General features: G+C 52.3%; 2 protein-coding genes across 3 annotated transcripts; both read right to left on the bottom strand.

The window, feature by feature from the left end:
• Positions 1-3,789: 3,789 nt before the first annotated feature.
• Positions 3,790-10,110, bottom strand: SLC22A17 (solute carrier family 22 member 17). Of its 2 annotated transcripts, none has more exons than XM_016120612.2 (10): positions 9,767-10,110; positions 9,088-9,594; positions 8,893-8,996; positions 6,702-6,856; positions 5,978-6,143; positions 5,629-5,774; positions 5,351-5,456; positions 4,978-5,195; positions 4,573-4,684; positions 3,790-4,425 (listed from the first exon to the last, which is right to left on the bottom strand). In XM_016120612.2, exons 2-10 carry the CDS (start codon positions 9,556-9,558, stop codon positions 4,137-4,139), a joined length of 1,767 nt encoding a protein of 588 aa, XP_015976098.1. In that variant the 5' UTR covers positions 9,559-9,594; positions 9,767-10,110; the 3' UTR covers positions 3,790-4,136. The 2 variants fall into 2 exon arrangements, with proteins under 2 accessions (XP_015976098.1, XP_015976097.1); XM_016120611.2 differs by having other exon boundaries at positions 9,088-9,597; positions 9,767-10,053.
• Positions 10,111-13,183: 3,073 nt separating this feature from the next.
• On the bottom strand, positions 13,184-22,057 carry EFS (embryonal Fyn-associated substrate). The gene is made up of 6 exons (XM_016120614.2): positions 20,654-22,057; positions 16,971-17,249; positions 16,578-16,718; positions 15,756-16,478; positions 15,336-15,425; positions 13,184-14,177 (listed from the first exon to the last, which is right to left on the bottom strand). Exons 1-6 carry the CDS (start codon positions 20,669-20,671, stop codon positions 13,743-13,745), a joined length of 1,686 nt encoding a protein of 561 aa, XP_015976100.2. The 5' UTR covers positions 20,672-22,057; the 3' UTR covers positions 13,184-13,742.
• Between the last annotated feature and the right edge of the window lie 651 nt (positions 22,058-22,708).

The raw sequence follows: 22,708 nt of genomic DNA, 5'->3' as shown, positions 1-22,708 counted from the left end.
TCAAGGTTGGTTAGCTATTCTAGGTCTTTTATATTTCCATGTGAATTTTAGAATCAGCTTGTCAATTTCTGCAAAAGAAAAGATATCTGGGATGTTAATAGGGATTACATTGAATCTGTAGATAAGTTTGGGGGAGGATTCCATCTTAACAATATTATCTTCCAATTCATGAACACAATATGTCTTTCCATTTTAATTTCAACAATGTTTTATAGTTTTGAGTGTACAAGTCTTACACTTCTTATTAATTTTGGTTTTTGCTATTTTAAATAGAAATGTTTTCTTAATTTTGTTTTCAGATTGTTCATTGCTATTATATAGAAATACAATTGATTTTTGTATATTGATCTTGTATCCTGCAAGTTCAATTGCAAATTTAGTAACCTTACTGAACTTGTTTATTTAGTTATAATAGTGTGTGTGTGTGTGTGTATTCCTTAGGTTTCTATATAAGATCATGCCATCAGCAAACATAGAATTTTATATTGTCCTTTCCATTCTGGGTGCCTTTTATTTCATTTTCTTGCCCCATTTTCCTGGCTAGAACCCCAAGTACAATGTTGAATAGAAGTGGTGAGAGCAGACATCATGAACTTGTTCCTGATCTTAGAAAGATAGCTTTCAGCCTTCTACTGATAAATATGATGTTAGCTGTGGGTTTTTCATAGATGCCCTTCATTCCATGGATGTCTAAAATAAATGCTTGCTGTTCTCAGTGCGCACACCATGTTCTGTCATGCCTCTAGGCTTTGTGCTGTTTCTTCTCTCTGTCCCTGGCAAACTCAAGAGTTTTCCTTCAAGTTTCAATCTAATTATCTGATTCGCTCTCCTTGACTATCTCCAGTAGAGTATAATATATCCTTTCCTCCTCAGCTGCTGCAGCGCTTTTTACATTCCTCTACATTTTTCAAACAGGACTTTAATAATTTGTTTTTTGAGTTTTTGCAGGCAAGGACAGTAACCCTCTGGGGCAGCACCAGACAGTAGTGGATAATAAAAAATCGAGGCTAGGTTGACTGAATGAGAGGAATGGGAGTGGTCTTCATGGTATATTTTATGTAACCCTTTAAGGTTAGAAATGTACCCTGTTTATCCTGTTAATGTTCCCCTCAATAATCCATTATGGCTCTTAGTTGTGACTCCCACGAAAACATTGCTAAAATCTGTTCATGTTTCAGTCAGTACAACTTCTCTAAGGGCAATAGTCATTTCCTTATTTGCCTGAAAATTCTCTCCAAGTTCCTGGTGTACCTTCTAAACTTAGTATCACAGGGTAAGTAATACTTTCTTTCATGGTTTTTAGATATTTCCTACCTGCTATTATATAAGAAGATTGCAGGCTCTCAGTTCTCAAGGTCTGGCTACTCTACTTACCGGTCACATAACCTTGAATAATTTACCTCTCCAAACTTCAGTAAAAGCCTAAGAAATACTAATCGTTCCCCCTCAACACACACACACCCCATGAGCTTACGAATGGGGATCCACTGAGATCATGTGGTTGGTGAATTTACAGCAACTGACAAGATCGAAGTTTTTGGGTTTTTTTTAGCTACACCCATCGACCCTTTCCACCTAGAATGAATTGCCTGGGGATGAGGGTCTGTCTGTATCTTCCTGTGCTTTGTTGGTGCTCCGCACAGGCTCCTATTTGCTTTGTCTTCACCTATTCAAAGTCAGAGAATCTCGCTCTCTTCCACCTACTCTCCTACAGGAGGAGCTCTTAGCTTTCTGAGTGGTTTTACTCTCCCCTGGACTTTTTTCCAGCAGTGTGTAAAGAATGAGTTTTTTGAAATGCGCCCTTGACACCATTCCTCAGTGTGTATTGGACAGTGTCATTAGCATATAAATAAGGCCTGGGCTTTACCTGTGTTTCCCCAAAAGTATAAGTGCTTTCTTACCTCCCTTCCTGTTGGTTCTAACAGAATCACTGGAGACGGCAGTGAGTACGCTCTCTTGTTTTATCATCAGCTATCCAAAGTTAAAAAGTCAATATTGGAGTCAGTTAAAACCCCAAAGACATTGTTCTACAGAATGTGTGATGCGGAGTGTGTAACTGTGAAGGAACTCTGATGTAGAGAGCAGCCAGAAAGCCTAAGTTTGATTCTTAGGATCTGCCACTCAACTGTTTTCACAGCAGTTAAATAGGATGAAACTAATAATACCTATTTCGGGAGGCTACGAAGAGTAAATGAGAAAGATTCTTGTGAGTTCTCTAGTAACATGATTACTTCTGAGAGCCAGGAAGCATGGCTTAGTTCATAGCTTTGGGCCTCAGACATTGACTGGCAGAGTGGAAGGAGATAGGACACAGGTGCTGTGTGACTCTGTGGGTGATGGTCCTTCCTTCTCTGCAGGAGGCCGGCTTAAGTTTTTGATTTTCCTGAGAATCCTTATCTCCAGAACCACCTCACCCTTTCCTACCCCCAGGCCTTTGCTCTCCCTATATCCTTTGAGTTGAGAACACTGTACCTGTCTCCTAGGCCCTTGCCTGAGGGCTTCCTGCCTCTCTGAGGAAGTCTCACCTCCTCTGGAATGAAGCCTTCTGGCCAGTGGTGCCAAAACCATTGGCCTCTCTTTATCCTCATTAATATTCTTAATGTTAGGTGGATTTTAAGCTCCTTGAAGGATCACCTATGCCCTGAATATCCAGGATAGTACTGGTCTGTAAAATCAGGCACAGGAACATTTGCTGCAAGAATGAACTAATATTAACTCTTTGAACGTCTATAATGTGTTAGACTTTGGTGTTTCAAAATTGCATAAGACAATGTGCTTGCCCTCAAGGAGCTTACCATCTAGTGGGTAATCCTCATAGCAACCTTTGAAGGAAGCCGGAGGTTAAGAGATTTGCCCAAAGTGGTAAAGCCAGGCCAGGGCCGGTCTGAGAGGCAGACACAGAGGTGGAAGTCCTAGTCTCCTACTGCCTCCTCCCAGAGTGCCTAAAGACTCACCCCTCGCTTCTAAATATAGTGCCCAAAGATTGGAAAGAGTTGGGAAGGAAGACACAGTATGCATCAGTGACGAGCTCCAGCTCCTGGACCTAATCATATCCCAGCTGTGTCACTCATCAGCTTTGTAACCTTGGGCAAGTTACTGACTCTCTCTGAATGTCAATTTTCTCATTTGTAAGAGAAGAATACTGTGGCGGGTATCCATTGTTTTACCTGTACAACATCCAGTCCCAGTTCTGCTACCAGCACTCAAGCTTGCTTTCCCTCTCTCCAGTTGCCAGTGATATGAGTGGGCGTGGCATGTTACTCAAGCCAGCCAGTCACTTGCTTTCTGGAAATGAGTCTTCAGTGGGTTGAATCCCATGGAGTTCATTCATCCAGGTGAAGCGCTGACAAAAATATGACTGGTTCCTACTCCTTGGACCAGGCGGGCCTCTCTGGTTTCTGACCTTTTACGACTAGTTCTGCTTTTTCTTCCATTCCGTTTGTTCCTCACCACATCCCTCTAATACATTCCCTTTTTAAGTTCATTAGTCAGTTTTTATGGCTTGCAACAACAAAAATTAATTGATCAAAACACCTTACCTTGCAGTGTCGTACAGATTAAGTGATTAAATGAAGTTTGTAAAGTGCCTAGCCCAGTACTAGCAGCTTAGCGAGCAGTCAGTAATGGGGTGGTAGTTGTCTGTGAGTTAACATGGGAAGGGTGGGAGGTAGGGGGGGTGAAGGGGTGGGGCACAGGGAGGGGGAGGGATATTGTTACTGGTTTTGATTTCATTGAGAAAACTTTCCCCAGGAGGTAGTCAGAAGGAAAACAAGGGAGGGAAGTCCAGGCTATGGTATGCTCATTTATTCAAAATGTCTTTATTGAAACAGAATGATAGAGCAAGAAAGAATGAGGTCTGGGAGGATGTCTTTGGGCACAGGATGAAGCCCAGACCTAGGGTTACAGTGTGGAGCTCTCTCCCCGTCCCCTGACTCTTGCCAAGGAAGTGAACATGAAGCAGCAGGGAGGAGATGGGGGTAGGCAAAGCCCTCTGAGCTCTCCCTGATGGCTGGCGTGAGGTGTTGCTGAGCCTTCTGGGAAGCCCTGCCTTCCTCACTCAGTCCTCCAGATCTTGCCAGGGCCTTATGTCTCCTTTCTGTACAGGCCAGCCTCCTGCCAGGGTGCTCAGAGGCCACTCAGAGGGCAGGGTTGGGGGTGGCAAGCAGTGGGACATGGTCGCAGCGGTTAGGGGGTGGCTGCCGCAGCAGGGAAGGCCGGCGGCACAGCTCCCCATCCCGGAGCACCTCGGGCAGGAGCTTGCGCTTGGTCTCCGGCAGAAGCATGATGCTAAGGATGCACAGGAGGGCACAGGCCGCCAGCACCACATGCTGCAGGAAGGCCCCATGGCCCATGTGGAGGCGCTGGGCTGGGCCACTCAGCCCTCCAAGTGCTCCCAGTGCCATGATCAGGCCCAGGCCTCGGCCCCTGGGAGAGATGGAGGAGGCACAGCCTTTAGCTGAGGGCCTTGCCCCAACCCTTCTCCAGCAGCCTCCCTCCTTCATCCCTCAGGCCCTGTCCTTGGCAGGAGGCTGGGAAGACTGGCCCCGCCCTTAGCGACACCCCTGCTCTCACCGGACAGTGGTAGGGATGACTTCAGCAGCAAGGAGGGTGCTGAGGATGCCAGCAGCTTGGGAGGAGAAGAGGCCAAGGACCGAGAAAGTGGTGATGGCGGCCTCATTCAGATCTAAAGGATCAAGAGGGAGGTGTGAATGGAGGTGGAAGGTCATGCTTGGCCTGGTCCCTGGCTTCATCCCCTTGCCCCTGATCCTATGGCTCTAGGTAGGTGGGCTCTGAACATTCACTAACTAATCGAGAGATCAAACAGAGTATGTGTTCAGGAGGAGGACTGTGGAGATCTAGGCAGGGGCTGATCTGGTCTTGGGAGGTCTTGCAAGAAGCAGTGGCTGAGCCTGTCTGAGGCACCTCTGCTGGAGTTCCTTTGCTAAGCCCACACCATGGGGAAGGGAGGATGCTCACAATCCCATAGGCCCAGCAGGATCAGGGACGCAATGCCAGTGAGGGTCATCAAGAGAAGCAGGATGCCCCGGCGGCCAAATCGGTCCACAGTGACCCCCAGGAAGACACAGGCCAGGGCTGCTGTGCCGCTGGCCAGCAGGGAGCACAGGTAGAAGTCCGATGGGCTGCCTCCTCCTCCCACAGGCTGGTAGCAGTGGCGAATGGCATGGGCAATAAAGCTGTGAGAGGGGTCAAAAGCAAAGAAGGGTGTCTGCATCCCCTCCTGCAGCCTACCACAGCTCTGGCCGCCTTCTCTGGGAGTCCTAAGGCCTCCACCCAGCCGGCCCCCATCCCAGCTACTGGCCTGGCCCTTGGCTCAGATACCCAGGCTCACTTGGTGAAGCCCAGGATAAGTAGATTTTTCCAGATGTTGCGGTAGTTGAGGAGGGACGCGAAGGAAAAGGAGGATGTTGCAGGGAGAGGGCAGGTGTTCTCCAGGTCTTTGGGAGAGAGAGAGGGAGGAGCTGTCTGTTAGAAGGAGCAGCTGAGAACCCAGGGTCCTCCCACATGGGTGGTGGGGACCCTGGGGGAAGGTGGCACAGCTACAACCATGCAGAGGGCACTGTCACGTGTGCATGTGAAGGATCATCTACAGGGACCCCTGTCTCTTACCCTGCAGGGCCTCCTGAGCCTCCTCTCCCAGCATCTGCCCATGGGGCCGGTTCCGCTCAGCCAGAATCCTCAGCACCGACTGGGCCTCCTCAATCTGTCGCTTCACTATCAGCCACCGTGCAGACTCCAGAAACAGACCAGGCCAGCTGGGGGCAGGGGTGCATGGGTGCACCGTGAGGTTTCCCATCTCTTGACCCGGGAATGGGAAATTCCCCTCCTCTGAGGGGCCGAGGCTGGGGCAGACCTGGACAAGGGGCAATGGAGAAGAGGGAGCCTCCGGGCTAAGGCTAGGACTAGGCTGGAGGGAGAGAAGAGAGTGGCGAGAGAGCAGGTGAAAGGTGATACTGACCCATAAAACAGGAAGAGGATGCAGGGAGCGGTGATCATTCGCTGTAGAAATCGCCAGTCCTTAGACACAAGGGCCAGGCCCAGGAACAGGAAGTGCCCCCCCACCCCCACCAACTCCCCTGCCAGGGCCACCCGGAGCCTCTGGGTTGGGTCGCACAGCTCCAAGCCTGGAGATACAGCAGGGTCAGGGAGGAAGGAGGCGTGGGTGAGAAGAGAGAGGGAGGGAGGAGGACAGAGAGCGAGGTCAGACCCTGAGTAGAGGCTGCGGCCGTGGCCTCCCACAGACTAACCTCCGAATGGCAAAGAGTGGAGAGATTGTTCAGTCCTCTCTCCTCTCCTGCTCAAAACCTGGGAGGGCTTGAGGATCAGAGTCCCTGGTGGGCATTCAGCATTCCCAATTTACAGGCCTTATTGCTTCAGACCTTATTTGACTTTCATATAGACCCTTGTTCAAGGTCACACAGCTACTCAGGATTTCATTTTTTTAATAAGACTATTCCTAGGACAATGAAGGCCTTAAAGATAGTAGAGCGAGAGGTGTGTGGAGAGAAGCAAGAGCCCTGGATCCTTCAAAGGCCTGGGCAGAAAGACTGCTGAAATTCTGAATAGTTGAAATTTGGGGATGAAGAAGGGACTGAGGGGACCCTAGGAGGCAGTAGGAATGGCCTTGGGATGCAGACAGGCAGGAATAAACCCCGAGGGAACTTTTGGAGGGTGCCACTCACGCATCAGGTAGACACCAAGGTCAACACCGGCAAGCAGAAAGCCCAGGAGGAATCGGAGTGCCATGACACCTGTGGAGGAGCCTGCAGCAGCCCCTCCCACTCCACAGGGACCCACCAGTCCCAAGGTCAGTAGCACAATCCCACGACGGCCAAACCTGGAAAATGAGGAGGATCTCTGGTCACCCAGACTTCCTGGTGGAGGCATTGCTAGATGAGGCCCAGCTGCCTACTTCAAAGCTGGAGGTATGAGGATGAGGCCTTGGGAGCAAGAATTGGACTGAGGCTAAGGAATATGGGAAGGCAGGAGGGAACCATGGGGCATGACTATGGATCTACGGGGATGGGACCACTGATTCTTGGGGATGGTGCTATTGGTCAGAGCTGAGGGCATTTCTCCATGGAAATGTGACCAACCATAAAAGGGGATAGGATATTGCTTAGAAGACTTGGAACCATTGATCCTTGGGGGATAAAGGTCAGCAGGGATGGAGCTCATCTTGCTCAGACTGGTCAGAGGAGATGGGGTCATTGATATATGAGGTTGGAGCAACTGATTTCTGGAGCCAGGGCCATCAGCTATTTGTGCATAGGAGTAGTACTAGTCAGTGAAGATGGAGCTATTAACTTTAGGGGACTGAGTAATTGACTTTGTGTCCCATGGGGTTGGGGCGTGGGGTCTATCAATCATGAGGATGGTTGGTGGGGATGGGGACCACTGGCCAGAAGATGGAGCCGCTGATGCATAGAAATGGAGCTATTAATCCATGAGGTAGGACTATTGATCAGTGGGGATAATCTCTAATCTTGATGATTGGACAATTGCTCTTTGGGGATAGAGTCATTGATTCATGGGGTGGGGTGGGGATCTTGAACCTTGTGGACCCGCTGCAGGAGAGGTCCATACTAGTGGTGACACAGTTGGTCAGTGAGGATGAATCTATTAATTTGTGGGGATAATCAGTAAGGATGGTTATTGACTATGAGTCACCAAGGACAGGGCTAACTGATCCTTAGAGACCAGGCTAGTGATCTTCAGGGATAAGACCATTGATCTATGGAGAGGAAGACTGGTATCACTCACTGGTCATTGGCAAGGGGGCTCTGATCCCTAAGAGTGAAGCTATTGACCCAATAGACTGGGGCCAAATTTTCATGAGGATGAACTATTGGCTAATGAGACTAAGGCTACTGAACTATGAGTCTTAGGGGGTGAGACTATGATTCCATAGGAATAATGCTACTGGTCTATGAGAATGAGGCCACTAATGCATTAAGGTGGGCTCTTGACCTGCGGGTTTCGGATCATTTGTCCAGAGGGAGATGTGACTACTGGGCAGTGAGAGTAGTTATTTATTTGAGAGAACTGGATCACTGAATGTTAGGTTGCCTTTGATTTGGGAGTTGAGGTATTAATCCATTTTGATGAGGCTATAGATCAATGGAGATGAGTCTAACAGTCCATGGAGATGGTCAGTGGAGATGGTGTAAGAATCAGAGGAGATGGGAATTTTGATTCCTGGGGAGAGTTACTGGTTGGCAAGGATGAGCTGTTGATCTTTGAGATGAGGCCACTGATTCATGGAAGTGGGACTTTTGGTCTGAGAGGAACTGAGAGCACTGAAGATCCAGGAGGATGGGACTGGGGGGAGGTTGCCGTTGTCATCGATCCGTGGGAGTTGGACTACTGACCCATGAGGGCAGAGCTATTTGTTTGTAGAGTTTAAGTACTGGTGAGTAGGAATGCAGCTTTTGGTAGTTAGGAATTAAGATAATGATCTTTAGGAATGAGGCCGCTGAGATGCAACTACCAGTCCATGGGGCTATTAGTGAGGATGAACCTATGAACCTATGAAGATGGTGAGGGAGGCGGTGAGTGGTGATAGGACAATAAAGCTCGGACTTTTAGTCCGTAGAGAGGGTTTTTGGTGATGGGGATGGGATCATTGCCTTTGGAGATGAGGCCTTTGATCCATGGATACGAGGAATAGGGGTGGAGTTAAATCCTTGTGCAGAAGAGGCATGGAAGTTTTTCTTGATGGGGAATGCAGTCGAAGACAAGGGTAGAGCTGCGTATCATTGAACACAAGTTGGAGAAGGCTGCGGAGTCCAGCGACTCCTCTTCTTTGGCCTCTTTGGCTAGCCTCCCTAGTGCCCTCTCCTCTCTGCTTGTCCTGTCCCTGGCAGCCCTCACCTGTCCGCAGGGTAGCCCAGGAACAAGTAGCCGGAGGCAAAGCCCAAGATGAAGAGGATCTGCTCCAGAATCACCTGCCAGCCCAGGTCACACACCAGGTCCCACTGGGGATATGAGAGGGATGGAGAGGGTGTGAGGCCCCGCGCTGCTGGCTCTCAGCCCTTCCCCAGACCCGCGGCCCACCCGGCGCCTCACCTGGCCGATGGCATTGGTGGTGAGCACTGGCAGGCCGTTGTAGTCCCAGTCCTTGAGGCAGTGATTGAAGTCCGGTGGGGCAAAACCGCTGCATGAGGGGTCCGTACTGGTGGCGACGCGGCTGGCGGCGCTGGCTGCTAGGGCCGCGCTGGCGACGGCAGCGCCGGTAGCGTTGGAGGGCTGCTCCCAGCCAGAGGCGTTGGGGGCGAAACCCCCGTAGTGGCAATGCAGTGGGGGCGCCAGCGTGAAGATGGGGTCCGAGGCCAGGCCCAGAGCCACGAAGAGCACGGGCAAGCAGCAGAGGCCAAGCTGCAGCTGCTGGCCCCCGCCCAGCGCCCCCACCTGGGCGAGCAGCGCCTCGAAGCTGAGGGGGCCGGGGGGCACGGCTAGCGACAGGCTGCTGCCCAGCCCGTCGCCGCCCGCGTCACCCTCCCCCTCCCGCTCGCGTTCGCGCTCGCGCTCACCCTGCATCTGTTCTGTGGCCACCGCATCTCCGAGGGTCCCAACCTGCTGGGGTGGGAGCAGAAGAAAGGTGAATCTGAGAAAACCTCAGAGCAAGAGAAGAGGACGGGCGCGTGCGAAAGGCAGTCAGGGACCAGGGATGCGCGGAGAAAAACGCCCGGCGCTTGGCGCGGGTGTGGAGAGGTGATGGCGTAGCCTCCGGAGAGCGGGCACTTACTCCGTTGGGGCTGGGGGAGATCTCTACAGTGCTGTCGATTTTGCTGCTGCCCCCGCCATTAGGCTCGGAGGTCCCGGTGGCCACCCGGGGAGCCAGCTTTCCGACCTCAGGGGCCCTGCCGGGCCTCACCGAAAGGATGCGCTGTCCTCTGGCCCAGTGGCGCGCCTGGCGCCCGGACACAGAGGCCAGAGAAAGACCCCGCTCTGCAGTTCTGCAGCCACGGGCGCCTCCTTCGTTTCTGCGATCTTTGCGCTGCTTTCTCCTCCTCTTCCTCCAGACTCTCCTCCCCTTCTCACGTCAGCAGAAGCTTAGGTCCAGACTCTTCGTCAGAGAGAAGAAGGGGGGCCAGGGCCCAGGGAAGGGAGGGGATGGGGCTCTGTCTCTGTTCCCTGGGTCTGCGGGCCATTGCGGTAAAAAGGAAAAAAAGCTGAAGGATAGTAGTAGCTAGCCCAGGCATATGCCTGAGGTTCCTTCTTTGCTTCCAATTCTTCCTCATCATCCATCCACCCATCCATCCATCCACTCACTCATTCATCAGTAAAATTTATGAAGTTCCACTCTGTGTCTGGCCTTGTGCTAGGCTTTGGAGATAAGAGAATGGACAAGACCCGCCTTGGAGCAGCTTCCTGGGGAGACAGATATGCATACTGGTAATTACAGTACAGGGCATGCATATGGAGAGCCGGGTGGGCACTGTGGGCTAAACTCCTCCACAGGACCACTTCTCTAGGTTTCACCACCCCCTCTCTGGTTGAGTCTCCATCATTTCTCAACAGTATTTGGCACTGTTAACCACCCTTTCCTCTAAACACTCTCTTCCTTGACTGCTAAGTCCCACGCTCCCCTGGTTTTCTTTCTCTTGCTCCTCCTTTCTCCACTGCAGTGTCTGTTATCCTCAGAGGCTTATTCCTAGATCTTGCTCTCATCTCACATTGTTCTCTGCATCCAGAGATCTCACCAATGCCTGCAACTCCACCTTCAATATAAACAATTAAACCAATACAAACGAGTTGCCAGATTTACATCTCCAGCTGCCACCTCTCTTCTGAGACTCACATCCTCCAAGCCACCTCTTCTTTGACCTCTTACCGTGGATGATTCATAGGGACCTCAGACTCAGCGTGTCTAAGACCAAACTCATGCTCTTCCCCTTGTAACCTGGTTATCCCCTAGTGCTTCTTTCCTAAGTGAATGGCACCCTCATCATCCAATTGTGGCTAGATGCTCAGATGACAGCCCTTAGAGTGCCCACTCTCTTACCCCCACATTAAATTCTTTACAAATTCCTGTCCATTTTACTTCCTATACAGTTCTCTGATATTCCACTTCTCTTCATCTCTACCACCATGAGTCAAGCAACCTGTTGCACAGACTGCTTTAGCTTCCTAATTCCTAACTGGTGCTCTGTGTCCATCCCTTTCCCCTATCTGTTATGTATAGTGCAGATGAAATGATCTTTTCAAAATGCAGGTCTATTCATGTCTCTTTCCTGCCTAACAGCCTTCGGTGGCTTCTCCTCACTATTAAGGTAGATAGTGATATTTTAGACACCTCATACATGGTCCTGCATGACTGGCCCCATGCTCTCTGCAGCTCCGTCTCACTTTTCAAATTCTGCACTGAAATCACACTGGCCTTTCTCCCTGCCAATGCCACAGGACCTTTGGACAAGCTGGTTTTTGTGCCTAGGCTTTTCCTTCCCCTTAGTCAAGTTCACCTAATTCTTCAGCTATCAGTGGAAGCACATTTGCCTTGAAGAAAAGCCTTCCCTAACTCCTAGAATTGCTAGTTAAAGTGTGATTTACAGACCAGCAGTACCCACATCACCCAGGAGCGTGTTAGAAATGCAGATCCCCCAGTGTATATACATTAAAGTTAGAGACACACGTCTCTAAGAGATTTGATACCTCATTCCATTCCAAGAGATTTGGTATTTCATTCTCTAAACTCAGGTAAGGGCTGGAAAGGAGTATCCTGTCAGTCTCACCCAGGAAATCTCCCTCTTCTCTCCACTGAACCACACTTCTAATTTGTCTCCTCGGTTCAAAAATATTCCAAATTTGGGAAATTCTTCTAATGCATTTAGCAGCCTCTCACTACCTCCCACCCCACTCCATTTCGGCATCTCTTCGGGATGCTGTCACAGCCAATATTCCTTGGAGATTTGTGTCCTCATTTTGTCCTGGAATAATAATCTCTTAACTTTATGTGGTGTTGGGCTGTTTATATGCATTATTTTGTTAGGGGTGTCCTCCTATGAGATGAACCCGAGACTCAGAGGGACTGACAGGATTTACCTGCAGACACGCAGGTACATACATGGTGGTTCTAGGACTTGCACTGAGACCTCTGACTCTAATTCCAGGCTGACTCTTTAAATATTTCCCCGAAGATGATGGAGGAAGCCTCCTGTTATAAGTCTTCATCACAGGGGTGAATTTTTGTGGATCTGGAATCTGGAAATGAGTTTTCTTTTGAGGGTGAAGTGAGGAAAAAGAAACCCATAATAAGGCAAATGGATAGGGGATACCAAGACACTAGGATCACGATTAAAGTTTGGGGTGCCTCCAATCTAGTCACTGTGCCCAGGAATCATCGTGGAGGAGTGGAAATGAAGCAATGCATCTGTGGTTTCGACTTCTCCCCTCTAGGCAAATGGCTGGAGTGATTCCCCATCTAAGCCATGGCTCATTGTTTCACCAAATCCCTGAGGACTATGGACTTCCAGAACACTGCATCCATTGGCAACTCAGCTCCTCTAAAGGACGGTGTGTTCAGAATGATGGTCAGCAGGAAGCCTGGGAATGGGAATTTAAGAAGTTGGACCCTCTTGGGTTAACCTAGGGGAAAGAAAGGGTTCCCAGGCCGGCTGGCAACACTCTCCAGAAAGCCAGAGCTAACCTGTGGCACAAAGCTGAGGACAGCTGGGGTGACCTCTTCAGCATGGCACCTTTGAAGGCCCTCATGTGGCCAGCCTCTCCACAAGTGCACCTCTCTAATGATATCATTTGACAATGAAGTCTTGGAAGAGAGTAATCAGTCTTCCAGGGATGCTAGTTCTGATTCTTCTGGGTTCTCTCATCCTTGGGGTCTCAGCTCAGATATTAGCTCCCAGCCATCCTGTCTAAAGTCTCCTTCAATGGGCTCTCTCTGCATCTACTCCGTCCTTCACATCACCCTGTTTATTTCCACTGTCAGCAACTAACTCATTGATGTCCATTTCACCCCTACGATGTTCCTTCAGAACTGCCTGGTACATCATGGGAGTTGAGAACCTGCCAAATACTGCTGTTGAAGAAACAGCAAAATCTACCCCACCCCCAAACCCTAAAGGCATCTTGTCCATAGCCTGTCCCATAGGTTTGGCTAAGGGGCATTAGGCCCGCCCCCCAGGCTCCCAAGAAGCAGAGTCAGAGAACCAGACAGCAAGGGTTTATTGAGATGCACGCCCAGTACCCGAGGTTCAGCTCTCTCCCATTTCCGGCAGGGAGCCCTCTGGCCTCTCCTGGACCTTCACATTCTTGGTGGCCAAAGTCCTTTCCCTTACTCTCAATTGTGAGGCACTAACGTTCTAGAGCCAAGAAACGGGTTCTGGGTGGCCCAGGTTTCAGCCATCTGATTCTCGGTGGGGCCAAGCTTCCAGAGGTGGTAGCAGTGCAGTGACCAAGAACCTGTACCCCAGGCTGAGGGAGGAGGAAGAGTCCAGTTTCCCCCTGCCCCAGAGGGCCTGGCACCTGCCCTGACAAGGTAGGGAATAACATTAAATAAAAATAATTTATACAAAATGGCTTGTACAAAAAGCTGCGGGTTAGGGGGGAAAGACGCCTCTGTGAGAGATCGAGGTGACTGGAAGGGGTGGGAAGAGGGAAAGATATCATCGCCTCTCCTAGTCTGTAAAACAGAGCCTTCCAGCTGCCCAAGGCCAGGAGGGGAGCTCTGCCACGCAGGGGAGGGGCAGATCAGAGCCAAGGGACCCTCAGGGGGCAAGGCTGGAGAGCAGGTTGGTGAATTGCAGAGCCCGCCCTGCCAGCTCTGCCACACACTGTGCCATCTCTTCAGTTGCAGGGCTGGATGGGTAGCCAAGGGCGGCTGCCTTGACAGCGAGCACAGTGGCCCGCAATGCTTGCCCCAGTGCTGTACCTGAAGCCCCAACTTGTGCTCGGAGAGGTGTGGAAGCTGCCAGCCGGCTCAGGGTGTCCCCAACAAACACCAGGCGGTGAGCAGCCACCACCACCCGCTTGCTGTGGGGCACGAAGAGACGTGGGGGCTGGTTGGCCCGAGTGCTGGACGTCAGGGCCTCCACAGCCGCCTGCAGTGCTGAGTAGTGGCTCTGGCACTGCCCTGCATAGAAGTGCAGGAGCTGCAGATCTCCTGTGGGCAGAACCAGCGGCTCGCCTGTGGAGAGGGGCTCCTGAGGGCAGAAGGAGTGGTCAGTGGGAAAGCTCTCATTAGCCTTGCTCCTGTTCTCACTTCCTTCCTCCTCTCCTCCCTTTGTGCCCCAGTTCTTCTCTTCTTCCTATTGCAATCCCTTTACCTCTTACCTCTGCCAGTCAGAAAATTTAGATTCTCATAGTGAGTGGCAGGAAAGTGCTCAGAGTTGATGTCAGTAAATCTGGATTCAAACAACCTCCAACAAGCCTCTGAACTTCTTTGTTTCCTTATCTCTAAACTGAAGAATCTAGTTCTTCACTGTCCAGTATAAACTTAACACGAACCACACGTGTAGTTTTAAAATTTCTAGTAGCCACATTAAGAAAAATAAGAAAAAAAATGTAATTTCGATATGTAATCAATATAAAAATTGAGTTATTTTTTCATACTAAGTCTGCAAAATCTGGTGTGCACTTTATGTTATGGAACATTTCGATTCAGGCTAGCCGCATTTCAAGTGCTCGATAGCCACGTGTGGCTAGCGGCTACCACATTGGATAGTGCAGGTCTACAATCTGCCTCTTAAATCCGCAGTGAAGACAAACCGATACGGTATACAGGAAGGGCTCAACACAGCATTGCACACTGTCAGCTCCATGTGAACACTAACTATGGCTATGATTAGTGGTGACGCATGCGATGTGCTTGGCACACAGTCTAGCACTTGCTAAATACCTGATAAATGGTAGTGACTGTGATTAAGACCATTCTAGACAGTCACGGAGACCACCTCACTATTCTGAGGCCCAGAGAGATTTAACTAACTGGCTGCTTCAGAGCCCCTGGTTTTTTAATGGTGGAGCCAGGTCTCTTAGGAGCCCAGGAATTCCGTTGGAAGGAGCCTCAGGAGTCAGTCACCTGGCGCAGCTCTGACCCACAGCCTGGAAACTTTCTGCTACCAAATGCTCCATTTTCTGATTCCTCTCCAACACATTCTTTCCCCTCTTTCCGAATTCCTGTACCTTTTCTAAGTTCCAGCCCCTTCTTGCTGAATTTTAACTCCTGTCTACTCCAACGGTTCCATTTCACTGAACTTTCACCCCTATCCTAATCTAGTTCTCTCAATGGTTTGGTTAACTTCTGCCAAGTTCCTGTTCCTTCCCCGGCCCCCCTTTTCTAGCATCAGCCCCCCTGTTACCTGCTGCTCCAGTGGTCCCCTCTCCTGCAGTTCAGGATCCCCTGGGAAGGCTTTATCCAGGGGCCTAGATTCCTGAGCTTTATCCATGCCCTGCAGGAAGGGGTCAGCATCTCAGTGCAGGGGTGGGGGAACAGGGTAGGGTGGCCTCCCTGGTCTTCCCGGCCCTCCTCACACCCCCTCCCTTCCTGAGGTTTCTCCTGTCATCAGAGATTGCAGTCCGTGGACTCCAGGTCTGGGAGAGCTCTGGCGGCAAATCAGAGGGCTCAGGAACCCCAGCCTGGGTTTAGGGGAAGGAATGTGCACTGGTACACGTGGTGTGGCCAAGTACTTGGGTCCCAGGCCAGAGGGTGCAGGGCCAGTGGAGGGGCAGGAGGGACGAGAAGGAGCATTTCGGGTGGGGCTGGCTGGAGGAGAGCTCACCTTTAGGTGGACGTAATCATACTCCTCGGTCATCGGGATGCCCTCATACTCATTGTGGTGTCCTGCTGGATTGTCCTCCACTTCCCCTCGCTCTGGACTCCCCTCAACCTTAGGGCCCCCATAGCCAGGCAGGCGAGGTGGGGGTGGGGGCAGAGGCCTGTCCTGGATACTGCCCTTACGTCCTGGAGCGGGAGAGGGAGCTGGGGAAGGGCTGGGGGCGTCAGGGACAGGCAGGGCAGGCAGAGGACGGCGAGACAGGCTCTCAGCAGAGGGCAACCGGGGCCTGTGTGAGGGTGGAGGGCTTCTGGCCAGAAGGAGGGCCAGGGTGTCCGGGTCATTGGAGGCCAAGGCTCCCAGGGGCTCTGGAGAAGGGGGTGTCTCTGGCCCTAGCAGGGGTACGTCGTAGATGCCTTCGTCAGAACCCCCTTCTTCCCCATCTGCTAGCAGTTCCTCGGGTGCTTCATACAGATTGAGCAGGGCTGATGCCCGTTTCAGGTTGGAGGGAGCAGCATAAAGGGGGGGGCCTGGTTCTCGGCCCCCCTCCCATTCCAGATCTGGCTCCAGCTCTGATGGTGGCTTTGGGGCCAGAGGCACGTCATAGGGAGCTTCATCCTCTCCAGGAGGCTGCACTGCAACCCGGGCCAGAGGGTGGGAAAAGGAGGCAGGGGAGTCATAGGGACTACTGGCGGAAACTCGGAGGGCAGTGGGGGGCACGTCGTAGACCTGGAAAGGGAGCAACCAGTTACCCTCAGACTCAGCCACTGACTCCCTTCAGAGCTGTCTGTTCTCTGCCCAGTATACACACAGACCTCTAGCCCTCACCTCCAAGGCATCTCCAGGGGTAGCCGGTTGTGTCCCACTGCCCCTGGGGACCTTGTAGATGGGGTCAGGGGAGGGCAGGCAGGGTCCGGCTGGAGATCCTGAAGTCAGACAGGGCCGAGCCGGAGGTGGCACCACATATACCTGGAGGATCAAGACAGAGGGGTGAGGAGGAGTGGAATCAGATAACATATGTGCTTTGGAGGAGCACAGATGCCTTCCAATCCCCTCCCTATCCCAGGGGGAAATAGAACCCTGGAATGGTTGACAGGTTTCTTAGAGCAGAACCCAGGAGAGCTATGGTCTCAGGGCTCTCCCTGCCCCACCTCACTGTAGGCCACAGCAGAAAGGAAAGGGGTTCTCCTGGCTTGGGATTGGGAGGGCTCCAGCTCTCACCTCCTGGTCCTCATTGCTGTGCTCTGGGGCTGGATATGGTGAGCCAGGCTCGGCCGGGGGCACCTGGGAGAGGCTGGGCTTGGGTGCTGGGCCAGCAGGAAGGAGCTTCACTCTGTTGGCGGGCACAATGCCCTGCTGGCCATGCAGGGAGCAGAGGCACCAGCCATCCAGCCCACCAGCGCCCTCCCTCTGCAGTACCCGTAGAACATCCCCTCGACGGAAGGACAGCTCCTGGGGGGACTCGGCGGTGTTGTCGTAGAGTGCCCGGGCCAGCTGGGCCTGGTGGATGAGGTGGGAGTGGGGAGAGGGGTCTTCACACACATATCAGGTCATGTTACCTCCTGCTCAAAACACACCAGAGCTCCCCATTTCCCTCAAGCTAAGAATCTGACCTCCTGACTCTGATCTTCCTGAATAGGCCCTGCCTTTTTTCCCGCTTCATTCCCTGCATGCCTCTCTTCCTTTCTGTTCCTTAAACTAGCTAGGCTCTTACCAACCTCAGGGCCTTTGCATTTGCCGTTTCCTTTACCCAGAATGCTCCTTTCCTGTCTGGCCCTTTTTCATCCTTCCATTCTGCTTAAATGTCATGTTCTCAAAAAGGTCCTTTCTTCACTCTTCTTCCACCTCATTCTGTGTCTGTCTGTACCCATTGTTTTCTTCATAATACTTTATACTATTTGTCTGTTTACTTTATTATCGACTTCTTCCTTTACACTGTAAGCCCTGTGAGAACAGGGACTGCTATATTTCTAGCTTCTGCAATAGGGCTTGTCCTGGAATCAGTCCTCAATAAACATATGCTGAATGAATTTCCTCCAAAGTCTCATGTATACGAGGAAGTACTGCTCAGATCTCCCACAGAATCTCCTTTACCTTCCCTTTTCCCCAGTCAGCAACCCCTACAAGCAAAAGATTAGATGAAGTAGCTGCAGAGATCCCTCATTCTGAGGAACCAGGATTGGCCCAGCCAGACAACGCCTAGTCATAATAAGGAAGAAACAGAAATTGAAGCATTGTTTTGTTCTCAGTCTGAGCAAATAAGTTTCTCAGAAGAGGCTAAGGTTACTATGGAGGAAAGTATATAGACTCTGTGTGTGTGTGTGTGTGTGTGTGTGTGTGTGTGTGTGTGTGTATGGAGGGGGGCTGGTGGACCCACTAAGATGAAGCATTTATCAACCTGTTTCCAGTCCTGTCTAGTAGAAACATCTAAACCTTTTCCTTGGAGATACACATATGCAGATAATAAGTCACAGGTATTAAGTGCAAATTACGTACCCAGACACTTTGCAAGTGTTTGCACTAATCGCCTCATCTCATTTAATCTTCACAGCAACTTTAGGAGGGAGGAGCCATCATTATCCCCACTTGGAAAGGAAACTGAAGCAGTGAGGTTGGTATTTTGCCCAACGATTACAGCTAGTGCATGGGGTAGAGCACGATTCGAACCCTACGCTGTTTGCTTGCAGAGCCTGCACTCTCAATCACTCCTCTACTGCCTCGCCACAATCACAAGCTTAAGGATCTACTTTTCTCTTCTTATATTAGTAACAGTGGTTTAGTCAAGAAGGTCCATGGCTCCAACATGACTCAAGCGCATATGAAGTCTTCATTATAGCCAATTTCCCTAGTCATCCTTTGGCAAAATCACGCTTAAACCTCTTCACAACATTGAAATATATTCCGCCTCTGTTATGTCTATGTGACTGCGCCTGCTGGCAGGATCTCAGGCAGTGATGGCCTACACAGTGGTAGCGGAGAGAGGTAGTTAGGCATTACTGAGCAGGTAATCCATATGGACTAATTCAGTAAAAAAAAAAAAAAAAAAAAAAAAGTCAAGCTAAAGATCTCTGGTAGGCTGTATTTGGCCACCAGGCCCTGGGGAGCAGGACACCCTGCTTGGTTAGCATGAGGGCATGCTTCTATTGGCCAGCGTTTCCTTTGGGTCGTTGTCCAGCACTTCCTGGCTTGGTGATTTCAACAACAAATTTACTTTTGCTCTTGCCTGATTCGAAACTCATCAAACCATCTTCTGATTATATTGGCTTCTGAAGGATATTGTCCCATATAAAGAACACATGCTAACCAGATGATACAAATTCCTGGTTAGCATGGTACTTTTCTTTCTAATTGCAAATTTTAATTAAGTTGATGTTTTGGATCTAGCCAGAGGTTAAGAGCACAGTTCTGAGCCAGGAAGAACTGAGTTTGAGTCTTGGCTTTATCTTTTTCTGTCTGGGTGACTTTGGGCAGATTGTTAAATTTTTCCAAGCCTCAGTTTCCTCCTTTGTAGAATTTTATATCCATATCCAAATATCCATTTTTGGATAATAACAGTACTGTCATCACTGGGATGTTGTGAAGACTGGGAGACAATGTGTCAAACAATCAGGACAAACCAGGACAAAGCTTAGAGCCAATAAATGCTCAATAAATATTGGCTGTTATTAGGATCCTGTGAGTTCGATTAGCATAAACGCCATTGCCCTCTACCTCTGGTAAAAAGAAAAATCTACCTCCTGAGCCAGCATCGTTATGTCAGAGTACACCCACTATTTTCAGGACCTCCGTTTCCCCTGGCTCTGAAAACTGATGTTTTTTTCCTCACCATCATACAGATGGAGGAGCCAAAAGGAGTTTGGTCTGAGGAGTAAAAACTGAATTCATCCTGGAGGGATATGAGAGGATGTCAGGAGCCATACTTCTCTTTGCAGCCTCACACTCCTTCCCAGAGTACCCGTTCAGAGGAGATCAGAAAACAGGAGGCAGCCTCGAATTCCCTGGGAATCTTAGGGCCTTAGGGAAGGGTGGAAAGGGGACGGAGTTGCTTGGAGTCACACTACAAGGAGTACAAGACAGAATGCAGAGGTGGGTCTGTGGAGAGCTCCTCCCAGCGTTAGGTTTGAATTCTATCCAATGGGGCCAAACCTCTGGGCCTAGCAATTGCGGAACCCAAGCCAGAGTTGCTGATAGATTGATTGATGATGGGTGTAGCTACTCCTGCTCTACCCCCTCCTCAAAGACTCCGCTGACTTACGAGGGAGGGGCTGCCTTAACGTGGAGTGGTAGTGGGCCACAAACTCTCTGGGAGGCCTCCTCCTACTGTCCCATCATGCCAGCAGTCTCCTCCCTTTGTCCCCAGTCTCCAGAAAGTGGCCAGAAAGTGGCTGGCTGACATCACCTTCCCCGCCCCTCTATTTTCTCTTTCTCACTGCCTGATCTCCCTTTTTCGCTCCATTTTTCCCCTTCCCTCTATCCTCGTTCTAGAGAAGGGCCTCCTTGAGCCCTCTGGCCTCTCCCATTTTCCTGGAGCCACCTCCATCCTCTCAGCCCTCTCCCAACCTTTTACTTGCTTCCCAATCACAAGCCCCTGCCATCCACCAGGGGCCATCTGTTCCGCCCATAAAAAAGCAGATAGGACTCAGGCTAGACTTGCCCCCTCCCCTCCATCCAGGGGCAGCCTCTAGAAAGAAAAAGAGAATGGGGAGGAGGGAGGGCAGGGGAACCCAGACCCACGAGGAGCTAGGAAGGAGAAAGGGAAACAAAAGTGAGGAGAGAGACACAGCCTCCTGGAGAAGAAAGGGACGGAAGAGAGAGACAAAGAGAAGGCAGAAATAAAAGTGACAGGAGTGCAGGGCAGCTGTTAAGGTCTCTGCCCCGCAGCCTCCTCTCCGTGCTAGACTCACCGACGTGGCTATGGCCATGGCCTTGGCCTCCAGTTGGACCTGCTCCAGGCCCGGCTTGGTTTCGCTGACTTCAGCAGCGGCTGCCCCGCACCATGGGGGCGGCCTCCGGCTGCGGCGCCTGAGTCGTGGCCTTCGCGTAGGTTGGAGGAGGAGAAAGAAAACCCACAGAACTCCCCAAATGGGAGGCAGCTTGGCCGAGCAGGAGGAGGAGCGGGGCGGGACCGGGCGTCGCTGCGGGACCTCATCCAAGGGCGAGAGCTCTGTACTGTCCCCACGGCCTCCCGGGGGCCGCCGGGTTGGTCAGGCCCCCGGAGCTGCCTGCCCTAGGCCGCGGAGACACCCCAGGTCCGCATGGGCCCAAATCTCCCTTCTAGGGCAGGGACAGGCGGGGAGGCAGGAGCTAAGGCTGCGTTCGACGCCTCTCCAGGCCGCTCAGGATGGCCCCGAGGGCTGGGAGAAGCCGCTGAGGCGGTTGGGCTGGACGAGCGAGTTCAGCGGCCAACCCAACCCAACCGGGGCCAGAGAGCTGGGTTCCCAGAGCTGTGGTCTGGGCGGCCGAGGCGCTGCAGCGGAGGAAGGAAGGGAGCGAGGGAAAGCTATAACTGAGCCATCTGCCCCTCTTCAAACTCGCTCAACTTGGCGAAGGGGGGCCAGGCTGACGCCAAAGGCCTGCGAGAGCGCGGCCGTAGGGCTGCGTTGCCCCAGAGGCTGCTTTCGGGCCAGACGCAACCCGGGCGGCGAGGCGGCTCGCGCTCACGCACATTCACTCTCCGCACGCCCAGGGTCTGGGGCGCCGCGACGGCACGCGGCACGGCTCGAAGGGGCGGGCTGGCCGCCCCCCACACGCCGCAGAGCGCCTCACCCGCCCTCCTCCGCCCCTCCGCCGCAGCGCGCTGGGCTCCCGGTCCCACCCACAGCCCCTTGCACCCGGCGCGGGCCTGCCGCCCCGCTCACGCGCACCCTGGGCCGGGCCCCGCGGCGCCCCAGGCAGTTCCCAGGTGTCTCTGGGAACGGAAAGGCCACAAAGCAAAAGAGGCAAAGAGAAGGCGAAGGAGGGGCAGGGGCCAGGGGCCTGTGGACTCGCCTGGAGGTGGGGCGGGGTGGACACTAAGAGGGCTGGGAAGGGTCCGGGGGTCGCGCGTGGCCTTCGGGCTCGCCCCCTGCTCGCGGGTCCCCTGCCCTCCCCTTCCCGGGCTCCCAGCTCCCTTTCAGTGCAGTTCCTTTCTCCTCCCCTCGGGCCCTCTCCGCTCCGGCGCGGGGCTCAGTCCTGGGGATTAAGAGAAAGGAGGGAGGGGAAAAGGGAGGGGAATGGAAGGGGCGGAGGAGAAAGGAGGACGATCCCGCCAAAGGCGGGTGTTGAGTTTCAGCTCAGGACCCTCGGGCCAAACTGCACGCCCCCTCCCGGCCCCCCTCCCCGGCGCCCTCTTCTTCCCGACGTCGCGGCGGCCCTCCCCGTGGCTCGGTCCGCTCGCTCCTGGGAGCCTGCTTCTCCCTGCCACGCCCCCGCTCTCCCCTGCCAGCCCCGCGCCTCTCAGCCTCCCTTTCATTAGCCCTACATCTGTCTTTCCCGTGGGAGGGAGCGCGCTCCTTCCGCCTTCCTGGGGTCCTCCGCGAAGCGGTTCTTCCCCCTTGGCTTGGCCTCTGCAGGGGTGGCAAGGTTAGCTGTTCTTCCGGGGGTCTGGGACTGGGTATGGATTCTGGCCCTGGTGAGAGAATGTGCAGTCTGAGCGTCTGGTCCCAGAGCTACACAGGGGCAAGTCGTGCCGCCTCTTACACTCCTCTGCCAGTCTGAGCTTGTCCCTGGTCCTCGCCTTAGCACACTCCTGCTGCCACGAAGGGCAGGACTGGGAACTGCCGGCACAAAAGCGCAGAACTCTTTTAGAGGAGCTGGGATCTGGCCTCGCAGGAGTTTCGGCTGAAAGGACAGGGCTCTCGGCTCTGCACACCTATCCTGACATAACTTACTCCTTAGTGTGTGCACTGCCTCCCTCCAGCTACCCGCCTCTCCTAGTTTTTCCTTTGGGGGCACACATCAAGGCCTCCCAGAGGCTGGAG

Source organism: Rousettus aegyptiacus, unplaced genomic scaffold (assembly GCF_014176215.1).
Source record: "Rousettus aegyptiacus isolate mRouAeg1 unplaced genomic scaffold, mRouAeg1.p scaffold_m13_p_3, whole genome shotgun sequence".
NCBI classification, from domain to species: Eukaryota; Metazoa; Chordata; class Mammalia; order Chiroptera; family Pteropodidae; genus Rousettus; species Rousettus aegyptiacus.
Note: the sequence above shows the minus strand (reverse complement) of the source record. Positions and strands in the feature narration are given on the sequence as shown.

Bases quoted from the DNA above. Each gene is read 5' to 3' on its own strand.
- SLC22A17 (XM_016120612.2), bottom strand. From the start codon at position 9,558: ATGCAGGGTGAGCGCGAGCGCGAACGCGAGCGGGAGGGGGAGGGTGAC. The intron at 8,997-9,087 runs GTGAGGCGCCGG...TCATATCCCCAG, and splicing joins CCACCAATGCCATCGGCCAG to TGGGACCTGGTGTGTGACCT. The intron at 6,857-8,892 runs GTGAGGGCTGCC...CTCATTTTCCAG, and splicing joins CTGGGCTACCCTGCGGACAG to GTTTGGCCGTCGTGGGATTG.
- EFS (XM_016120614.2), bottom strand. The intron at 16,719-16,970 runs GTGAGAGCTGGA...TTGATCCTCCAG, and splicing joins ACAGCAATGAGGACCAGGAG to GTATATGTGGTGCCACCTCC. The intron at 15,426-15,755 runs GTGAGCTCTCCT...CCCTTCCTGCAG, and splicing joins ATGATTACGTCCACCTAAAG to GGCATGGATAAAGCTCAGGA.